The sequence below is a fragment of the Mustelus asterias genome, chromosome 6 (genome assembly GCF_964213995.1).
Source record: "Mustelus asterias chromosome 6, sMusAst1.hap1.1, whole genome shotgun sequence".
Taxonomy (NCBI): domain Eukaryota; kingdom Metazoa; phylum Chordata; class Chondrichthyes; order Carcharhiniformes; family Triakidae; genus Mustelus; species Mustelus asterias.
Window position 1 is genome coordinate 5,517,446 of NC_135806.1, and position 23,282 is coordinate 5,540,727.

At 48.7% G+C, this 23,282-nt stretch overlaps 2 protein-coding genes across 2 annotated transcripts in view; both read left to right on the plus strand.

Annotated features, from left to right (window-relative positions):
* mamdc2a (MAM domain containing 2a) overlaps window positions 1-19,540 on the plus strand; it is a 110,765-nt gene extending 91,225 nt beyond the window's left edge. Inside the window, exons 12-14 of the mRNA XM_078213971.1 lie at window positions 7,353-7,609; window positions 8,934-9,018; window positions 19,052-19,540. Of these exons, the coding sequence (XP_078070097.1) occupies window positions 7,353-7,609; window positions 8,934-9,018; window positions 19,052-19,122 (413 nt within the window). The 3' untranslated portion in view covers window positions 19,123-19,540. The remainder of the gene's footprint in view (window positions 1-7,352; window positions 7,610-8,933; window positions 9,019-19,051) is intronic.
* Window positions 19,541-22,427: 2,887 nt separating this feature from the next.
* Window positions 22,428-23,282, plus strand: part of smc5 (structural maintenance of chromosomes 5) — a 56,434-nt gene continuing 55,579 nt past the window's right edge. Inside the window, exon 1 of the mRNA XM_078213957.1 lies at window positions 22,428-22,630. Coding sequence (XP_078070083.1) covers window positions 22,461-22,630 — 170 coding nt within the window. The 5' untranslated portion in view covers window positions 22,428-22,460. The remainder of the gene's footprint in view (window positions 22,631-23,282) is intronic.

Sequence of the window (23,282 nt, forward strand, 5' to 3'; positions counted from 1 at the left end):
AAGTGCTTTGGGATGTCCTAATGTTACACAGACAATGGTGGTTCCGATTTCAGTTGTTGTGCTACCATAAGTGTGATAATAGATAGTCAGAATCATACAGTGCAGAAAAGGCCCTTTGGCCCATTGGGTCTACATTGACAATAACTCAGTAAGAAGTTTAACAACACAAACCTGTTGGGCTTTAACCTGGTGTTGTTAAACTTCTTACTGTGTTTACCCCAGTCCAACGCCGGCATCTCCACATCTTGACAATAACTACCACTAAAGTCACGCTAATCCCATTCTCCTGCCCTCAGCCTATACCCTTGAATGTTATGATGTTTCAAGTGCTTATCCAAATTCTTCCAGCCTCCATTATTTTCCCAGGCAGTGCATTCCAGATTCCTACCACTCTCTGAGTGAATTTTCTTTTCTTAAATCCCCTTTGATTCTTCCGTCCCTCACCCTAAAACTAACCCCCTCGTGATTGGCCCCTCAGCCAAGGGGAACAGCTGCTTCTTACTCACCCTGTCCATACCCCTCATAATCTTATACACCTCAACCATGGATAAGACCATAGGCGCAGAAGTAGGCCATTCAGCCCATCGAGTCTGCTCCGCCATTCAGTGAGATCATGACTGATCTGACGTAATAATCCTCAACTCTGCTTTCCCGCCTTATCTCCATAAACCTCGATTCCCTTACTGATTTAAAACCAGTGTTTGTGAACCCAACTCTTCGCTCACCTGATGAAGGAACAGCGCTCCGAAAGCTCATGATTCCAAATAAACCTGTTGGACTTTAACCTGGTGTTGTGAGACTACTTACTGTGCCCCACCCCAGTCCAACATCGGCATCTCCACATCATAATTAAAAACCTATCTATCTCGGCCTTGAATATACACAATGACCCATCTCTGCAGGATGTGTTCACTCACCAGAGTGTAAAGGAAATATGGGGTAGAATCGTGTTCCTGATCTGACTCTTGTTAACAGATGTTAACCATGGAAATCACTGAGTTGATGAAAGTTGCCTCACCAAAAGAAATGAAAGTTATTTTTATAAATATATTCTTTCAGGGGATGCAGACATCATTGGCGAGGCCAGCGTTTACTGTCCATCCCTAATTGCCCTTGAAGTGAGGGATCCAGGTTCGATTCCAGCCTTGGATCACTGTCTGTGTGGATTCTGCACATTCTCCCCGTGTCTGCGTGGGTTTCCTCCCACAGTCCAAAAGATGTGCAGGTTAGGTGGATTGGCCATGTTAAATTGACCCTAGTTTCGGGGGATAAGCAGGGTGAATATATGGGGTTATGGGAATAGGGCCTGGGTGGGATTGTGGTCGGTGCAGACTCGATGGGCCAAATGGCCTCCTTCTGCGCTGTAGGGATTCTATGGATTCTGAGTGGCTTGCTCGGCCATTTCGGAGGGCAGTTAAGCGTCAGTGACATTGCTGTGGCTCTGGAGTCACATGTAGATAAACACGGCAGATTTCCTTCCCTAAAGAACATGGATGAACCAGACTGTTTTATTTTTACAGATGTCAATGATAGCTTCTGATCTGAAACTAGCTTTCAATTCCAGATTTTATGAATTGAATTTAAATTCCACCATCTGCCAAGGTGGGATTTGAACCCGTTCCCCCTGAACGTTAGCCTGGGCCTCTGGGTTACGGGTCCGGTGAATTTCTCATTGTGCCTTCCAAATGGACCTTAACATCTGGAACTCCCTCCATAAACTCACCGCCTGACTCTCCTTCTTTAAGACGCCACTTAAAACATACCTTTTGACCAACCTCTCAGTCACCTTTCTGAATAGCGTGCCACGCTGTCAAATTATGGTTATAGTTGTGAGGCACCATGGGGCGTTTTACCATGTTGCTATATCAAGGCAGTTGGTTGTTGCATTGATGCAGGGAAACCTTAATTAGTGAAAATGACTAACGTTGAAGGAATTCTGATCACTGCTCCGTGGGAATGGCAGCAGAATAGAAGCCAAACCAAAGTTTGATGAAGTCACTTAAGTGTGTGTTTATCCAGCCAACAGAACTTAAATTATAGGGTCCTGTGAGGCTATAATTTCAAAACTACAAGCAGATTGAGATCCTTGACTCTCAGACATATGGAGATATTGTCCCTCAGACACACTGAGACCCTTGTCCCTCAGACACACTGAGATCCTTGTCCCTCAGACACACTGAGATATTGTCCCTCAGACACACTGAGATACTTGTCCCTCAGACACACTGAAATCCTTGTCCCTCAGACACACTGAAATCCTTGTCCCTCAGACACACTGAGATACTTGTCCCTCAGACACAATGGGCCCTATTTTACCCAGGCGCGAAAACGTGGTAAAGTCGGGTGAGAGGCCATTAACGCGATCCACACCCGCATCCGCGCAGAATGCCACTTTAACGAAACCCGGGAATGGCGGCAATCCGCTTCGCGCCCAAAACGGGCGCAACGGCGATTTAAATGCATTTGCATGCATTTAAATTGAATTAATGAACTGCCCGCCCAACTTTATCAGCATTTCCCCCTTTACCACCGCGTTTGCCGATCCGGAACCGCGCCGTAATGGACCTGCAAAATAAAAGACTGAATCGGGCGCTCCAGCTGCTGAAGAGCGCGTTCAGTGTTTCCAACGGCTCTCTGACTCAGATCAGTGGTTGGGGGGAGGAGGAAGGCAGGTCAGATCATTCTCTGGTTGGGGTGGGGGGAAGGGGAGTGAGGCCAGATCATTGTCAGGTTGCGGGGGGTGGGGGGGTGAGGAGGAGGAGGTGGGTCAGATGTATCTCTGGCGGGGCGGGGGGGGCGAGGGGAGGGCCGATCGTTGTCTGGTGGGGAGGGAGGAGGAGGTGGGTCAGATGTTCCTCTGGAGTGGGGGTGTAGTGAGGCCAGATCATTCTCTGGGGGGAAGTGAGGCTAGATCGTTGTCTGGGTGACGGGCGGTGAGTGAGGCCAGATCATTATCTGGGAGGGGGGGAGTGAGGCTAGATCATTGTCGGGGGTGGGGGGAGGCTCGATCGCTCACTGGTGGGGGGGGTGCAGATAGATCTCTGGTGGGGGGGGGCAGGGGGGTCCGCTGCCACTCTGCGGACGATCGGTGGGGAGGGGGGGCAGAGGTGGCGATCGGTCTGGGTAGTGGGGGTGGTGGACAAGGGGGACAGTGATGTGTGTGGGCAGTGGGGGGGGTGGATAAGGGGGACAGTGATGTGGGTGGGTAGTGGGGGGGTGTGGATGAGGGGGACAGTGATGTGTGTGGATAGTGGGGGTTGGATAAGGGGGACAGTGATGTGTGTGGTAGTGGGGGAGGTGGATAAGGGGGACAGTGATGTGTGTGGTAGTGGGGGAGGTGGATAAGGGGGACAGTGATGTGTGTGGGTAGTGGGGGGGGTGGATAAGGGGGACAGTGATGTATGTGAGCACCATCGCTCCCACATTTCGCTCCCGGGCCGCTTTCTCCACTTTCTGCGGCCCGGGAGCGATCTGATACGGGCGCGCTTTTTCAATTTTTTTCCAACTGCGCATGAGCAGTTCAGAACTCCGATCGTTTCGGCCGTGCTAAGCCCCGCCCACAGCGCGAATTGGACTGGAGATGGCTGAGAGCGAGTGGGGGCGCCTGAAAGCAGATTTCAAAGTCGGATCTGCATTACGCCCAGATTCAGCACTTAGAATGAAAATGGTAAAATCAGGCCCAATGAGATATTGTCTCTCAGACACACTGAGATATTGTCCCTCAGACACACTGAGATATTGTCCCTCAGACACAGTGAGATATTGTCCCTCAGACACAGTGAGATATTGTCCCTCAGACACAGTGAGATATTGTCCCTCAGACACAGTGAGATATTGTCCCTCAGACACTCTGAGATATTGTCCCTCAGACACACTGAGACATTGTCCCTCAGACACACTGAGACATTGTCCCTCAGACACAGTGAGATATTGTCCCTCAGACACAGTGAGATATTGTCCCTCAGACACTCTGAGATATTGTCCCTCAGACACACTGAGACATTGTCCCTCAGACACACTGAGACATTGTCCCTCAGACACAGTGAGATATTGTCCCTCAGACACAGTGAGATATTGTCCCTCAGACACAGTGAGATATTGTCCCTCAGACACACTGAGATCTTGTCCCTCAGACACACTGAGATCTTGTCCCTCAGACACACTGAGATATTGTCCCTGAGACACACTGAGATACTGTCCCTCAGACACACTGAGATACTTGTCCCTCAGACACAGTGAGATATTGTCCCTCAGACACAGTGAGATATTGTCCCTCAGACACTCTGAGATATTGTCCCTCAGACACACTGAGATCCTTGTCCCTCAGACACATTGAGATACTTGTCCCTCAGACACACTGAGATCTTGTCCCTCAGACATACTGAGATATTGTCCCTCAGACATAGTGAGATATTGTCCCTCAGACACACTGAGATACCTGTCCCTCAGACACACTGAGATACTGTCCCTCAGACACACTGAGATACTGTCCCTCAGACACACTGAGATACTTGTCCCTCAGACACAGTGAGATATTGTCCCTCAGACACACTGAGATATTGTCCCTCAGACACACTGAGATATTGTCCCTCAGACACACTGAGATACCTGTCCCTCAGACACACTGAGATACTGTCCCTCAGACACACTGAGATATTGTCCCTCAGACACACTGAGATACCTGTCCCTCAGACACACTGAGATATTGTCCCTCAGACACACTGAGATACTGTCCCTCAGACACACTGAGATACTTGTCCCTCAGACACAGTGAGATATTGTCCCTCAGACACAGTGAGATATTGTCCCTCAGACACAGTGAGATATTGTTCCTCAGACACACTGAGATACTTGTCCCTCAGACACAGTGAGATATTGTCCCTCAGACACAGTGAGATATTGTCCCTCAGACACAGTGAGATATTGTCCCTCAGACACTCTGAGATATTGTCCCTCAGACACACTGAGACATTGTCCCTCAGACACACTGAGACATTGTCCCTCAGACACAGTGAGATATTGTCCCTCAGACACAGTGAGATATTGTCCCTCAGACACAGTGAGATATTGTCCCTCAGACACACTGAGATCTTGTCCCTCAGACACACTGAGATCTTGTCCCTCAGACACACTGAGATATTGTCCCTGAGACACACTGAGATACTGTCCCTCAGACACACTGAGATACTTGTCCCTCAGACACAGTGAGATATTGTCCCTCAGACACAGTGAGATATTGTCCCTCAGACACTCTGAGATATTGTCCCTCAGACACACTGAGATCCTTGTCCCTCAGACACATTGAGATACTTGTCCCTCAGACACACTGAGATCTTGTCCCTCAGACATACTGAGATATTGTCCCTCAGACATAGTGAGATATTGTCCCTCAGACACACTGAGATACCTGTCCCTCAGACACACTGAGATACTGTCCCTCAGACACACTGAGATACTGTCCCTCAGACACACTGAGATACTTGTCCCTCAGACACAGTGAGATATTGTCCCTCAGACACACTGAGATATTGTCCCTCAGACACACTGAGATATTGTCCCTCAGACACACTGAGATACCTGTCCCTCAGACACACTGAGATACTGTCCCTCAGACACACTGAGATATTGTCCCTCAGACACACTGAGATACCTGTCCCTCAGACACACTGAGATATTGTCCCTCAGACACACTGAGATACTGTCCCTCAGACACACTGAGATACTTGTCCCTCAGACACAGTGAGATATTGTCCCTCAGACACAGTGAGATATTGTCCCTCAGACACAGTGAGATATTGTTCCTCAGACACTCTGAGATATTGTCCCTCAGACACACTGAGATACTGTCCCTCAGACACACTGAGACATTGTCCCTCAGACACATTGAGATACTTGTCCCTCAGACACACTGAGATATTGTCCCTCAGACACACTGAGACATTGTCCCTCAGACACACTGAGACATTGTCCCTCAGACACACTGAGATATTGTCCCTCAGACACACTGAGATATTGTCCCTCAGACACACTGAGATATTGTCCCTCAGACACACTGAGATATTGTCCCTCAGACACACTGAGATACCTGTCCCTAGCCTGGTGTCATTCACCATTAAACCTGGAAGAGTTGTATTCTGGTGTCAAATGAATAGAATCTATTTCCTTGGATGGTGATTGAATGGAAGAAAGGGTGAAATTCCTTACACATGGTAAGTTAAAACAACATTTTGTAGAAAGGAGAGACATCTTATCAAAGGCCAGAGTATTCCGGTGCAGTTGAAGGTGAATCCTCGCGGTGGGTTCCGCACGGGCGCCATACACCACAATTTGTCATTGATTTCAGTGGGATTGGAAGATCCCGCCATTGGTTAATGGTGAGTCACCGTCATTGCCGCTAAACCTGCCACAGGAGCACCGGCAGAGTTCAGTGAAATTTTTCTCCCTACAACCATTGGGACAATTGCAAGAATGGCAAATTTCAGAACCTCAGAACTATCTCCTGTAATATAAATTGTCAGGAGAGCTTTTGAAATTTTGCTTTCTTGTATTTGTTCTGATGCGTGCAAGACAATAATGCGTCTCTCTTTTCAACAGCATGACGTTTTTGTACATTACGAATTTGCACCTTTAACCCAAAAAAACCCCAAGGCGCTTCACTGGAGTGTCACCAAGCAAGAATGTGACTCTGAGCCACAGAATATGATGTTCAGTGACCAAAACATTGGTGAAAAGTGAGAATCGTCCCTTTGGAGGAGAGAGGCAGAGAGTTCCAGGGCAGAAATTCCAGAGCTTCGGACCCAGACAGCTTTTTAAAATTCATTTGTGGGACATGGGTGACGCTGGCTGGCCAGCATTTATTGCCCATCCCTAGTTGCCCTTGAAGGGCAATTAAGAGTCAACCACATTGCTGTGGCTCTGGAGTCACATGTAGGCCAGACCAGGTGAGGACGACAGATTTCCTTCCCTGAAGGACATCAGTGAACCAGATGGGTTTTCCAACAATCGGTAGATTCTTAATTCCGGATTTTTAAAAAATTGAATTCAAATTCCACCGTCTGCCGTTGCGGGATTCGAACCCAGGTTTCCCAGAACATTAGCTGAGTTTCTGAATTAGTAGTCTAGCGATAATACCACTCGGCCGTCACCTCGCCTGAAGGCATGGCCACCAATGGTGGAGTGATTAAACTGAGGGTTTTATGAGAGACTAGAATTGGGAGAGTGCAAAGATTTTGGAATGTTGCAGGGCTGGTTACGGAGACGGGGAGGGGGGGGGTTACTTTTCTTGACAAGGAAAGGGTTGGTTTTCGAGTGTGACTTCTGCGGCCTAACCGATTGAAAATTATTTTGTTTAGGACGCTACATGTACATAGAGGCCTCTCATATGCGGCATGGATACAGTGCACGCTTGTTGACATGGCAACTACGCGGATTCACTGGCAAGCAGTGTCTGACATTCTTCTACCACATGTACGGACTCGGAACTGGAGCACTAAACGTTTACTTCAGGAAGGACAAAGAACAAGAAACTCTCTTATGGGAAAGAAGAGGGGAGCAGAGCATATCTTGGATCAAAGCCTCTGTAGAATACCAGTGTGAGCAAAGCCATCAGGTTTGTTTGTTTTAAAACATTGTCTATTTGGGAATGGCTTGTGCTCACAAGTGTATGAAACCTTTCACCCTGAACCTGCTTTTGAGTTCCATCCAGATTGATGAAGATTTCCTCTGTGAAACTGGTGGATCCAACCACACTGTGCCTAAACTAGGACTGCTAAATCTTAGTCTCTAATTAAATATTAGCCTATAATTAAAAATTGGCTGATATTGGAATAGGTTCCATTGCTTGGCAGTACAGAACCTGAATGTTGGTGAGAAGAGAGACATGTTACTGAAGCTTTTCATTTTGGTACTCATCAGGACAAACACAAGAATGCCAAATTTCAAACCATCAAACCAACTCATACTATTGGAGAAAAAGTTGCTGATTGGTTGGCAAGTGAGTCAGCTGATCAGATCAAGCAGCTTCTTCCTCTGGTTGGTCATTACAACAAACGCAGAAATAAAGGGCGGGATTTTATGGCCTCGCTTGAGGGAGACCGGAAATTCACACTCGAGGTCAACAGAGATTTCCGTTGTTGGATCCTCGCCCGCGCCAATTCCGTGGCGGGCGAGGTTGTAGTGTTCTGGCCAAACTGTTAATGTGATTGGGCGACACTGATGAACACTTGTCAGTGTGCTGGATAGCTATTCTAGCAACCAATTTAAAATAACCAGTCAAACTCACAATGTGACTCATTTACATTTGATAGAAGTGACATCTACTCACACACAGGGACCCATTCCCTGCTAACAAAAGGAATATATTCAAACATTGCACCTTTTAAAAACATTTCCTAGGAGCTTGGGGAACCTATAGTTCCGTGTTGTTTTCCCCCTTGGCAACACTTCAGCCAATCAGAGTTGACTCGCCAACCAATCAGCAACCTTTTCTCCTACAGCATGATTGTTTGAAATTTGGCATTCTTGTGTTTGTCCTGGTGAGTGCAAGACCAAAAGCTTCAGCAACACGTCCCTCTTTTCAGCGGTACGCAAGAACATTTCTTCTTGTCTTCGAGACCCGAGTGAGAATAAGTATCTGTGGAGTGAGGGGGAAGGTGCAGTCTGCTCAGACCCCACCAGCACCAAGCTGGAGAAATAAAGTGTAGCTTTGGAAATTGGGACCCTCAGAATCGTGCTCTGCTGGCTCTTTGACTAACTGTACCCCGCCCCCCCCCAACCCCCCACCCCCAGATCTTTCCCCGTAACCATGCAAGGTCTTTTTTTCCCAAGTATTTAATCAATTGCTTTTGCAAGTTACTATTGAAATGCCCTTTTGGGCAGTGCCTTCGACATCACAATAACTTGCTGCTGAATTCACAAGTATTCTCCTCTTTCAGATTGTCTTCGAAGCGATTCGCGGGCTCTCGATACACAGCGACATTGCAATAGACGACGTTTTATTTCAAAACGGACCATGTGAAGGTACCCATGACAACTGTATTCGGAAATGTGACCATTTGAGTGTTTAAACCCCAATGATTATTGCGGATGGGATGAGTTTCACAACCAAGGTGAAACTGACAAGGCATCATAACAGAGGGGTGGGGTAGAGCAGCCGGGAAGGGATTAATCAGGGCTAGTACAGCCGTGATGGACAGAATGGCCTCTTTCTGGGCTGTGTTGTTCTATGATCGATCTGTATCTTACATTTACCTTACCTATTTTGGTTCATAAGGCCCTTACCCAACAGAGATCTATCAATCTCTGAGTCCAAAGCCCAAAGATAGTTATAGAAGTTTACAGCATGGAAACAAGCCCTTCGGCCCAACTTGTCCATGCCGCCCCTTTTTTTAAACCCCTAAGCTAGTCCCAACTGCCTACGCTTGGCCCATATCCCTCTATACCCATCTTACCCATGTAACTGTCTAAATGCTTTTTAAGAGACAAAATTGTACCCGCCTCTACTACTACCTCTGGCAGCTTGTTCCAGACACTCACCACCCTCTGTGTGAAAAAATTGCCCCTCTGGACACTTTTGTATCTCTCCCCTCTCACCTTAAACCTATGCCCTCTAGTTTTAGACTCCCCTACCTTTGGGAAAAGATATTGACTATCTAGCTGATCTGTGCCCCTCATTATTTTATAGACCTCTATAAGGTCACCCCTAAGCATCCTACGCTCTAGAGAAAAAAATCCCAGTCTATCCAACCTCTCCCTATAACTCAAACCATCAAGTCCCGGTAGCATCCTAGTAAATCTTTTCTGCGCTCTGCAAGATGTGCGGGTTAGGTTGAGTGGCCATGCTAAATTGACCCTAGTGTCAAGGGGATTAGCAGGGTAAATACGTGGGGTTCCGGGGATAGGGCCAGGGTGGGATTGTGGTCGGTGCAGATTCGATGGGCTGAATGGCCTCCTGTAGGGATTCTATGAATCTCAGCCGTGACATCCCAGCCTGGATGATGTTCTGGAAATGAACAGTGTGCAGGTGTCAGGCACGGCTCAATGTGTCGTGCACTGCCCTCTGGGTCTGTCAGGTGGTGGTGGCTTCAAATCCCACTTCAGATACTTGAGTGCAAAATCCAGGCTGATATTGCTCTCTGCCAATCACATGCAAGTTATTGTTGACCATGTCTGACGCCCCCCCTCCCCCCCCGCCCCCGCCCCCCAGCCTCAATAGATCTTTGCGGGGAGAGAGTTCCAGATTTCCATTCCCCTTTGTGTGAAGAACAGCTTCCTGACATAATGCCACCCTCGCCCCCCGCCCACCATTTGCGTCTTCGGTCACCTAGGGGTTTCATAGAAATCATAGAAATCATCCCAAACATGGCTCAACTACACATTGTGCCATGTTTGGGAAGTGATTCCATGTTGAGGGGGCGTGGGAATTAAAAAGAACACATCAGGCATTAATTTAAAAACAATATTTCTTTGTACTTGACAACAGACAGGTGATGGCCAATTTGAGATGGAATGTGGAACCCTTGACTCATGTGGGACTTGAACCCTTGACTCCATGTGGGACTTGAACCCTTGACTCCATGTGGGACTTGAACCCTTGACTCATGTGGGACTTGAACCCTTGACTCATGTGGGACTTGAACCCTTGACTCCATGTGGGACTTGAACCCTTGACTCATGTGGGACTTGAACCCTTGACTCCATGTGGGACTTGAACCCTTGACTCATGTGGGACTTGAACCCTTGACTCCATGTGGGACTTGAACCCTTGACTCATGTGGGACTTGAACCCTTGACTCCATGTGGGACTTGAACCCTTGACTCATGTGGGACTTGAACCCTTGACTCATGTGGGACTTGAACCCTTGACTCATGTGGGACTTGAACCCTTGACTCATGTGGGACTTGAACCCTTGACTCCATGTGGGACTTGAACCCTTGACTCATGTGGGACTTGAACCCTTGACTCATGTGGGACTTGAACCCTTGACTCCATGTGGGACTTGAACCCTTGACTCATGTGGGACTTGAACCCTTGACTCATGTGGGACTTGAACCCTTGACTCATGTGGGACTTGAACCCTTGACTCATGTGGGACTTGAACCCTTGACTCATGTGGGACTTGAGCCTTTGCTTGTGGTGAATTTGCTGGGCTGTTCCCAGCCACACTCTGCAGCGAGGTGCGAAGTTGAAAACACACTTAGCCAGCTGTGAGAAGGGAAGGGCACGCACTGTCACTTGACCAAGTTCTGAGGATATAAAGGAGAACAGATGTGGGAGAAATGATTCCTGCTCCCTGGGGAATCTAGGCTAAGGGCCAAAAAATACAGGGACAAAGCTTCCCAGTTGAAATCAGCGCAGAAAATGCTGGCAGTATCATAGAAGCAGAGAATCCTGACAGGGCAGAAGAAGGCCATTCAGCCCATCAAGTCTGCACAGACTCTCCGAAAGAGCACCTTACCCAGACCCACCCCTCCTCCACCCTATCCCTGCAACCCATGCATTTACCATGGCCAATCCACCGAACCTGAACATCTTTGGACTCTAAGGGACAATTTAGCATGGCCAATCCACTTAATCTGCACATTTTGGGACACTAAGGGGCAATTTAGCATGGCCAATCCACTAAACTCGCACATCTTTGGACTGTGGGAGGAAACCGGAGCACCCGGAGGAAACCCACGTAGACACAGGGAGAACATGCAAACTCCACACAGACCGTCACCCGAGGCTGGAATTGAACCCAGGTCCCTGGCACTGAGAGGCAGCAATGTTAACTCCTCAGTGAGGAGAGAAACGGGTTTGATGTTTCAGGTTGTGGCTGTACATCAGAGTGAAGTGAAATAAGAAAATACTTCTTCACACAAAAGGTGGTCAAAGTTTGAAACTCTCTCCCGCGAATGACAATTGATGCTGCACCAATTATTAACCTTCAAACTGAGGTTGCTAGATCTTTGCCAGCCAATGACATTAAGGGAAATGGGGCGACATGGATATATGGAGTGAGGTCACAGAACAGCCATGATCGTTTTGGATGGCAGGAAGGGCTTGAGGGGCTGAATGGCCTCCTCTTCCTGTACTCCTCCGACCAGGAATTTCCTCAGGATTTTGTTTTTACTGATCGAGGAAGTTCTGGTGCAGAGACTTGCTCTGTGAAGGAACACCAACTGTTTAGAAATTCCAGTGCTGTTAGGAGGTCTGATCCACAAAGAATACCTTCTGTGGAGAGGGTCAGACATGGTCAACAACAACTTGCATGTGATTGGCAGAGAGCAATATCAGCCTGGATTTTGCACTCAAGTATCTGAAGTGGGATTTGAAGCCACCACCACCTGACAGACCCAGAGGGCAGTGCACAACACATTGAGCCGTGCCTGACACCTGCACACTGTTCATTTCCAGAACATCATCCAGGCTGGGTTACATGTCTGTAGTTTGTAACCGGTAGGCTGCAGAGCCAAGAAGAATAATGATTAAAGGATATTTGGTTGAAAGGTTTGAACCTGCGATGCCTGTCATGATTGACAGCATCTTTCTCACATCGCAGCGCAGTGATACTGATAACAAAACACAGAGAGTCAGAGATTTCCAGAGCGTAGCCGGATTCAGATAGTGAAGCCATTCTCCTTCAGCTCTCCCTCATGCCGCACTGACCCTCTGACAGTGCAGCACTCCCTCAGTACTGACCCTCTGACAGTGTGGCACTCCCTCAGTACTGACCCTCTGACAGTGCAGCACTCCCTCAGTACTGACCCTCTGACAGTGCAGCACTCCCTCAGCACTGACCCTCTGACAGTGCAGCACTCCCTCAGCACTGACCCTCTGACAGTGCAGCACTCCCTCAGCACTGACCCTCTGACAGTGCGGCACTCCCTCAGTACTGACCCTCTGACAGTGCAGCACTCCCTCAGCACTGACCCTCTGACAGTGCGGCACTCCCTCAGCACTGACCCTCTGACAGTGCGGCACTCCCTCAGCGCTGACCCTCTGACAGTGCCGCACTCCCTCAGCACTGACCCTCTGACAGTGCAGCACTCCCTCAGCACTGACCCTCTGACAGTGCGGCACTCCCTCAGTACTGACCCTCTGACAGTGCCGCACTCCCTCAGTACTGACCCTCTGACAGTGCGGCACTCCCTCAGTACTGACCTTCTGACAGTGTGGCACTCCCTCAGTACTGACCCTCTGACAGTGTGGCACTCCCTCAGTACTGACCCTCTGACAGTGCGGCACTCCCTCAGTACTGACCTTCTGACAGTGCGGCACTCCCTCAGTACTGACCCTCTGACAGTGCGGCACTCCCTCAGTACTGACCTTCTGACAGTGCAGCACTCCCTCAGTACTGACCCTCTGACAGTGCGGCACTCTCTCAGTACTGACCCTCTGACAGTGCAGCACTCCCTCAGTACTGACCCTCTGACAGTGCGGCACTCTCTCAGTACTGACCCTCTGACAGTGCAGCACTCCCTCAGTACTGACCCTCTGACAGTGCGGCACTCCCTCAGTACTGACCTTCTGACAGTGTGGCACTCCCTCAGTACTGACCCTCTGACAGTGCGGCACTCCCTCAGTACTGACCCTCTGACACTGCGGCACTCTCTCAGTACTGACCCTCTGACAGTGCAGCACTCCCTCAGTACTGACCCTCTGACAGTGCGGCACTCCCTCAGTACTGACCTTCTGACAGTGTGGCACTCCCTCAGTACTGACCCTCTGACAGTGCGGCACTCCCTCAGTACTGACCCTCTGGCAGTGCGGCACTCCCTCAGTACTGACCCTCTGACAGTGCGGCACTCCCTCAGTAAAGACCCTCTGACACTGCAGCACTCCCTCAGTACTGACCCTCTGACAGTGCAGCACTCCCTCAGCACTGACCTCTGACAGTGCAGCACTCCCTCAGTGCTGACTCGATGGGCTGAGTGGCCTCCTTCTGTACTGTAGGGATTCTATGATTCTAACTGCAAGTGGAAACGTGTTCTCTGTGCCTACACTTTCGAATCCCATCATAATCTTAAAGACCTCTAAGCAGGTGACCCGAGTGTTCTCTTTTCCCCAATCTATTCAGCCTTTCCTGATGGATATAACTCTGTTATCATTCTAGTAAATCCTTTTTTGCACCTTCCTCGCTTCTTGCTTGAAATGCAAGCCAAGAAACTCTGGACCTTATGTCTTAATTCCACCAAATAAAATTGAAGCAATCGAAATGCTTTGGCCTGCAGTTTCTTACTTTCACCAGCAGAGGATGCTGAAGCTCCACCAATTGGGTCTGTGACATCGGGTTGCCCACATCTGTGACTCTATGACATCTGTTGCTGACAGTTTCTCTGTGGTGCAGTGTTGCTGCTGCTGTGTTTACTTAGCTGCACGTTTCTCAGTCACTTATCCCTGATTCTTGTGGTCCGGGTTACACAGCGGGAAAGAATCTCTGTCGCTGTGGATAGTCAGAAGCTTTTTCCCAGGGTGGAAGAGTCAATTATCTTCAGGATTGCAATTGTGATTGGACAAATCTATGAAGGAAAATATTCCAGAGGCTTGTCACTGGAATCAATAAAAAAACCACTTTTACCCTCAAAATCGAAATCCAGTTTTCATCATTTTTGCCTAATGTGGTGTGAGGGAAGATGTCTATAAAATAATGAGGGGCACAGATCAGCTCGATAGTCAATATCTTTTCCCAAAGGTAGGGAGTCTAAAACTAGAGGGCATCGGTTTAAGGTGAGAGGGGAGAGATACAAAAGGTTCCAGAGAGGGTGGTGAGTGTCTGGAACGAGCTGCCAGAGGTAGTTGTAGAGGCGGGTACAATTTTGTCTTTTAAAAAGCGTTTAGACAGTTACATGGGTAAGATGGGTATAGAGGCATTTGGGCCAAATGCGGGCAATTGGGACTAGCTTAGGGGTTTTAAAAAAAAGGGCTGCATGGACAAGTTGGGCTGAAGGGCCTGTTTCCATGCTATGAACCTCTATGACTCTATGTGGAGATGCCGGCGTTGGACTGGGGTGGGCACAGTAAGAAGTCTCACAACACCAGGTTATAAAGTCCAACAGGTTTAGTTGGTATCACTCACCTGATGAAGGGGCAGCGCTCCGAAAGCTCATGATTCCAAATAAACCTGTTGGACTTTAACCTGGTGTTGTGAGACTTCTTACTGGGCATCAGGGAAGTGCTGGAGTAAAGATCTGTTTCCCGTTATTAACTTAGAATGGCAGGCAATTGAGACCACAGAAGGAGGCCATTGAGCCCATCAGACCTGTGCCAGCCAGTAACAAATCTATCCAATCTGATGCCACTTTCAGCTCTTGGTCCATAACTCAGTGGGTTACAGAAACTCAAAGGCATTTTCAAGTACTTTATAAATATGATGAGGCTTTTCTTATTCAATCACTGGATGTGGGCATCACTGGCTAGGCCAGCATTTATTGCCCATCCCTAACTGCCCTTGAGAAGGTGGTGGCGAGCTGCCTTCTTGAACCACTGCAGTCCCTGAGTATAGTTACACCCACAGTGCTGTAAGGGAGGGAGTTCCCAGATTTTGACCCAGTGACAGTGAAGGAACAGCCAATATATTTCCAAGTTAAAATGGTGAGTGATTTGAAGGGTAACTTGCAGATGGTGGTGTCTCCAGGTATCTGCTGCTCTTGTCCTTGTAGATGGTAGTGGTTGTGGGCGTGGAAGATGCTGTCCAAGGAGCCTTGAGTGAGTTTCTACAGTGTATCTTGTAGATGGTACACATTGCTGTCACTGTTCATCAGTGATGGAGGGAGGGAATGTTTGTGGAAGCGGTGCCAATCAAGCGGGGCTGCTTTGTCCTGGATGGTGTTGAGCTTCTTGAGTGTTGTTGGAGCTGCACTTATCCAGGCAAGTGGAGAGTATTCCATCACACTCCTGACTTGTGTCTTGTAGTTGATGGATAGGCTTTGGGGAGTCAAAAGGTGAGGTTTCCTAGCCTTTGACCTGCCTTTGTAGCCACAGTATTTATATGGCTGGTCCAGTTCAGTTTCTGGTCAATGGTCACCCTCAGGATGTTGATAGTGGGGGTGTCAGTGATTGTAAGTCCATTGAATATCAAGGGGAAGTGGTTATAGAGTCATAGAGTCATGGAGGTTAACAGCATGGAAACAGGCCCTTCGGCCCAACTTGTCCATGCCGTCCTTTTTTTTAAACCCTGAAGTTAGTCCCAATTGCCTGCATTTGGCCCATATCCCTCTATACCCATCGTACCCATGTAACTGTCTAAATGCTTTTTAAAAGACAAAATTGTACCCGCCTCTACTACTACCTCTGGCAACTTGTTCCTGACACTCACCACCCTCTGTGTGAAAGAATTGCCCCTCTGAACACTTTTGTATCTCTCCCCTCTCACCTTAAACCTGTGCCCTCTAGTTTTAGACTCCCCTACCTTTGGGAAAAGATATTGACTATCGAGCTGATCTGTGCCCCTCGTTATTTTATAGACTTCTATAAGATCACCCCTCAGCCTCCTACGCTCCAGAGAAAAATGTCCCAGTCTATCCAGCCTCTCCTTATAACTCAAACCATCAAGTCCCATAGCATCCTGGTAAATCTTTTCTGCACTCTTTCTAGTTTAATCATATCCTTTCCATAATAGGCTGACCAGAACTATACACAGTATTCCAAGTGTGGCCTTACCAATGTCTTGTACAACTTCAACAAGATGTCCCAACTCCTGTATTCAATGTTCTGACCAATGAAACCAAGCAAGTTGAATGCTTTCTTCGCCACTCTGTCCACCTGTGACTCCACTTTCAAGGAGCTATGAACATGTACCCCGAGATCTCTTTGTTCTGTAGCTCTCCCCAATGTCCTACCATTAACTAAGTAAGTCCTGTCCTGGTTCAATCTGCCAAAATGCATCACCTCGCATTTATCTCAATTAAACTCCATCTGCTATTCGTCAGCCCACTGGCCCAATTGATCAAGATCCCATTGCAATCGGAGATAACTTTCTTCACTGTCCACTACGCCACCAATCTTGGTGTCATCTGCAAACTTACTAACCATGCCTCCTATATTCTCATCCAAATCATTAATATAAATGACAAATTACAGTGGACCCAGCACTGATCCCTGAGGCACACCGCTGGTCACAGGCCTCCAGTTTGAAAAACAACCCTCTATAACCACCCTCTGGCTTCTGTCATCAAGCCAATTTTGTATCCATTTAGATATCTCACCCTGGATCCCGTGAGAGTTAACTTTATGCAACAACCTACCATGCGGTACCTTGTCAAAGGCCTTGCTAAAGTCCATGTAGACAACATCAACTGCACTGCCCTCATCTACCTTCTTGGTTACCCCTTCAAAAAACTCAGTCAAATTTATGAGACATGATTTTTCACTCACAAAGCCATGCTGACTGTCCCTAATCAGTCCTTGCATCTCTAAATGCTTGTAGATCCTGTCTCTCAAAATACCTTCCAACAATTTACCCACCACAGATGTGAGGCTAACTGGCCTGTAGTTCCCAGGCTTTTCCCTGCAGCCCTTTTTAAACACTCTCCAAAATTCTCTTTCATTGGAGATGGTCATTGCCTCTCTCACCTTTTCAGGTGTTAAGTTCCAGATCCTCACCACTCTCTTGATGAAAATATTTCTTCACTCCCCACTGATTCTTTTACCAATTACTTTAAATCAGGTGCCCATGCGTTATTGGCCTCTCTGCCAATGACCTCTCTGCTATTGGCCTCTCTGCCAATGACCTCTCTGCCATTGGCCACTCCACCATTGGCCTCTCTGCTATTGACCTCTCTGCCATTGGCCTCTCTGCCATTGACCTCTCTGCCATTGGCCTCTCTGCCAATGACCTCTCTGCCAATGACCTCTCTGCCATTGGTCACTCTGCCATTGGCCTCTCTGCCATTGACCTCTCTGCCAATGACCTCTCTGCCATTGGTCACTCTGCCATTGTCCTCTCTGCCATTGGCCTCTCTGCCATTGACCTCTCTGCTGTTGAACTCTCTGTCATTGGCCTCTCTGCCATTGGTCTCTCTGCCATTGACCTCTCTGCCAATGACCTCTCTGCCATTGACCTCTCTGCCAATGACCTCTCTGCCATTGACCTCTCTGCCATTGACCTCTCTGCCATTGGCCTCTCTGCTGTTGAACTCTCTGCCATTGGCCTCTCTGCCATTGGTCTCTCTGCCAATGACCTCTCTGCCATTGGCCTCTCTGCCATTGGCCTCTCTGCCATTGGCCTCTCTGCCATTGGTCTCTCTGCCATTGGCCTCTCTGCCATTGGTCTCTCTGCCAATGACCTCTCTGCCATTGACCTCTCTGCCATTGACCTCTCTGCCATTGGCCTCTCTGCCATTGGTCTCTCTGCCAATGACCTCTCTGCCAATGACCTCTCTGCCATTGACCTCTCTGCCAATGACCTCTCTGCCATTGACCTCTCTGCCATTGACCTCTCTGCCATTGGCCTCTCTGCTGTTGAACTCTCCGCTAAGGGAGATTCTTTTAACTCTATGTCGCTCAAAGCGGTATACACCTGAATTAAATCTTTCCTCAGCCTCCTCGGTTCGAATGAACACAACCCCAGCCTACCCAAGCTTTCCTCATGGCTAAAATTCTCTATCCCTGGAAATATCCTCGTAAATCTCCTCTGTACCCTCTCTCGCGCTAAGCGAGTAACTGCCTCGTGTTCCTTATTAACCACTACCTATTCGACGTTACATCTGTCAATGTGCAATGATCTCACTCTCTTAACCCCTGTGTGACACTGGAGCGGTCTGCTTCGAGGACATCAGCGATAGAAATTGGTTACTTGTTGGTTCCAACCACATTAAAAACAATATTTATATAGCGCCTGTTGATGTAGGATAAGTTCCCAAGTGTGTTTCACAGGAATGTTAACAAACACAAAATGTTACGTTAAGCTATATGAAGAGATATTAGCAAAGGAGGCCAGACCTTTGTTGAATGGACATGTACAGATGTCAGACGGACTACACTTTTTCCCGATGATGTATATATATATCCACATGAGGACAGGAAAACAATCATTTTGTTGTGTTTTCTTCTTTCCTCATTTGTTTACAGATATGAGAAAATCATTGCCACATGACCCAGAATTGTCCAATCAACAAGATTGGTATAGCCTTTATGTCTGAATTGGGGCCTATCGGGCCAGGCTGTGGAGTGACAACCCAGGGGAAGACTCTACCTTAACGAGGAGCTTGACTTGGATCTTGTAGAAGTTGTAAATGATTTTTGCCCTTTGTCAGTAGGAAGAATTCAATTGATTTGAATGGCTCTTTGCTGAATATTAAAACAGATACCTGTGTCAATTCTGTTAGTAGGCTCTGTAGTGTCTGCTTTAGTAAATGGAAATATTCAATATTCGTAAGTTCCGAAGAACTGTAAATATTCAACTTTTCAAAATGATAGAAGATGGGATCGTGAGCACTGTTTGAGTTGTTTTTTTAAAGAGTATTATGTTAGTAATTCCTTCTTGGCTACACACCTTGAGGTCAAGTGCCAATTGTGTTCTATATTTATCCAGTTCAAATAAAGATGTGAGAAAACCTTACAATGCAAGTTCTGAATGTCTGAACCTCAGAAGTGAATCCCCATACGTACACTGACAACTTGCATTTGTATAGCACTGCATCGTAAAGTGTTTCACAGGAGCACAATCAAACAACATTAGACATGGAGCCACATAAGGAAATACTCGGACAGGTGACTAAAATCAAAGAGATGAGTTGGAATGTTGCAGCCGTTCATGGCGGTGGGATTTTCCCATCCCGTCGCAGTGAATGGAGATTTGGCTGGGCGCCAAATTCTCCGACCTCACTGCAGCGGGAGTGTGGAGTGACCGTCCGGTAAGATTGCACCCCTCGGCTTTAAAAACCTCTTACGGTAAGACACAGACTAGAGAGGTGGTGAGGTTTAGGGAGCGAGTTCTAGAGCTTAGAACCTGAAGGCATGGCCACCAATGGAGGAGAAGTTAAATTTGGGGATGTATGTCTCTGCCTCTCTTTTATTCAGATGCACGATTGGTTGTTAAATCTGCAAGGGGGCCACACAAATGGGGAGATGTACCTGCTCACTAAAGTGACCCAAGGGAACCCTGGGAACAAATTGCCAATTGGGCATTGGAGGCTACAAGTAACACAGGATCATGCCCATGCGTACTGCTTAGCTACAGAGCTGTAAAACTCTACAGCAGGCGCTGACTCTAACACACATCTCACTTCTCCCGTGGAGTGAACATGTCTGTGGAGCTGGAAATCCCTCGATCTGGTACTTGTCTCTGTGTGTACATGAACAACATATGAAACGCGTGTGAAATGTCAGTGCAATAACCATTGGCACCAGCTAGAAATGAGAAAGTTCCAGCTGTGCCATTACGAGGCAGGAATGATAATTGAACAGAATACTTGATAGCTTTTGCACCGTTGGCTCTCCTGACTTAGTGGGGGGGGCGGGGGGGGGGCGGGGGGAATGGGGGGTGGTTATGGAGCAAGTGAAGGAGATGGAAGCAGAGACAAGAACCTTAATCATTAAGCTGTTTACCTGTGATTTAAGGGAAGCGAGCAGATTCTGTCAACTCAGAATGAGAATACCTAAAGGGTAAAAGCCAATTTGTGAACAATGAAATGAATGTCATCATAGTCCCAGGTGGCCTCAGGTTTCTCTCTCCTTTGAGGGGGAGAGCTGACTGGTGGTGATTTAACCCGAGGGTCACCACACCTCAGGCGAGGGACAAGGTTGAAAAGAAGGGACCTTCATGAATAACCTCAGCTGGTACGGGAATTGACTGTTTTTCTTTGGGGAGGAGAAGGTGGGGAGGAGATTTGAAAGTGGTATTCTAAATCACGAGGGGGTCGGGACAGAATAGGTGGGGAGAAACTGCACACACTGGTGGAAGGATCAAGAATGAGAGGGCGCAGACTTAAGATAAGAGGTGAAATAAGCAGTGGCGACTTGAGGGAAACCTTTTCATGCAGATAGTGGCTCAGTTTGGAATGCACTGCCTGAGAGTGTACCATAGAATCCCGACAGTGCAGAAGGACACCATTCGGCCCATTGAGTCTGCACCGACTCTCTGACAGAGCATCCCCTCCAGATCCTATCCCCGTAATCCACACATTTACCCCTCTAATCCCCCTAACCTACACATCTTTGTGACACTAAGGGGCAATATACCATGCCCAATCCACCTAACCTGCACACCTTTGGAGTGTGGGAGGAAACCGGAGCACCCAGAGGAAAGTTTTAAAGATTACTTATTGATTAGTGTCACAAGCATTGACTGCAATAAACTACAAAGGGTCGTGAATATAGCCTGATCCATCACGCAAACCAGCCTCCCATCCATTGACTCTGTCGACACTTCCCGCTGCCTCGGAAAAGCAGCCAGCATAATTAAGGACCCCACACACCCCGGACATTCTCTTCCACCTTCTTCCATCGGGAAAAAGATACAAGAGTCTGAGGTCACGTACCAACCGACTCAAGAAAAGCTTCTTCCCTGCTGTTGTCAGGCTTTTGAATGGACCTACCTCGCATTAAGTTGATCTTTCTCTACACCCTAGCTATGACTGTAACACTACATTCTGCACTCTCTCCTTTCCTTCTCTATGAATGGTATGCTTCGTCTGTATAGCGCGCAGGAAACAATACTTTTCACTATGTTAATACATGTGACAATAAATCAAGTAGGTTTACATTAACACTGCAATGAAGTTACTGTGAAAATCCCCTAGTTGCCACACTCCGGGGCCTGTTCGGGTACACTGAGGGAGAATTTAGCACGGCCAATGCACCCTAACCAGTGCGTCTTTCGGACTGTGGGAGGAAACCCACGCAGACACGGGGAGAATGTGCAAACTCCACACAGACAGTGACCCGAGGCTGGAATTGAACCCGGGTCCCTGGCGCTGTGAGGCAGCAGTGCTAACCACTGTGCTACCGTGCAGTATGAGGGGGGTATATTCAATGGAAACATTCAAGAGGGAATTGGACAGACAGCAGCTCAGAGAAGCTGCACTGACTGCCAGCTGGGCTGGGGGCGGGGCATGGGAGTGAGGGGCGGGGCCAGGGAGTGAGGGGTGGGACCAGGGAGTGAGGGGCGGAGCCAGGGACTGAGGGGCGGGACCTGGGAGTGAGGGGCGGAGCCAGGGAGTGCGGGGCGGGGCCAGGGAGCGAGGGGCGGAGACAAGGAGTCGTGGAGCCAGGGAGTGAGAGGAGGGACCAGGGAGTGAGGGGCGGAGCCACGGAGTGAAGGGCGGGACCAGGGAGCGAGGGGCGGGACCAGGGAATGAGGGGCGGTGTCAGGGGGCGGGGTCTTCGAGTGAGGGGCTGGGTCGGGACGGGGCTCGCTCTGGGGGGCGGGGCCAAGGAGTGAGGGGCGGGGCCAGTCCCAGGGGTCGGGGGCGCGGTGCCGACGTGATGACGCAATCCTCCCACGTTCGCGCGGGAAAGCCGCTTGGTAACCGGCAAGATGGCGGCGGCGGCGCTGAAGCGCAAAGTGTCGGCGCCCCGGGAGAGCAGCGGCAAGAGAGCAGCCAGCGGGCGGCTCGCCCCGCAGGATGTGTCCGGGGGAGGGGGCGACAGGGCCGGAAACGCCGTCGTGGAGGGATCGATCGTCAGGATCAAGATGGAGAATTTCCTGTGAGTCCGGCGGCGGGGGGAAGGCCGAGGCCTCGGGCCCGCCTCCCATTAGTGTCGGCCGTTAACCGAGGGGGGGCATCAGGCTGGCGCTGAGCGGCCCGGGCCCGGATCTGATCCCGGAGCCGGTGTGTAGCGCCTCCCCCCGAGTTAGAGAGCTCGGCCTGAGGGTGAAGCAGCAACACTGACACAATCGGATTTATTATTGTCACATATATTAGTATACAGTGAAAAGTATTGTTTCTTGCATGTTATACAGACACAGCATACCGTTCATAGAGAAGGAAAGGCGAGAGTGCAGAATGTAGTGTTACAGTCATAGTTAGGGTGGAGAGAAAGATCAACTTAATGCAAAGTAAGTCCATTCAAAAGTCTGACAGCAGCAGGGAAGAAGCTGTTCTTGTGTCAGTTGGTACGTGACCTCAGACTTTTGTATCTTTTTCCTGACGGAAGAAGGTGGAAGAGAGAATGTCCGGGGTGTGTGGGGTCCTTAATTATGCTGGCTGCTTTGCCGAGGCAGCGGGAAGTATAGACAGAGTCAACGGATCGGAGGCTGGTTTGCGTGATGGATTGGGCTACATTCACGACCTTTTGTAGTTTCTTACGGTTTTGGTCAGTTAAGATTTTGAGGGGATTTACACGCAATCTGCAACAT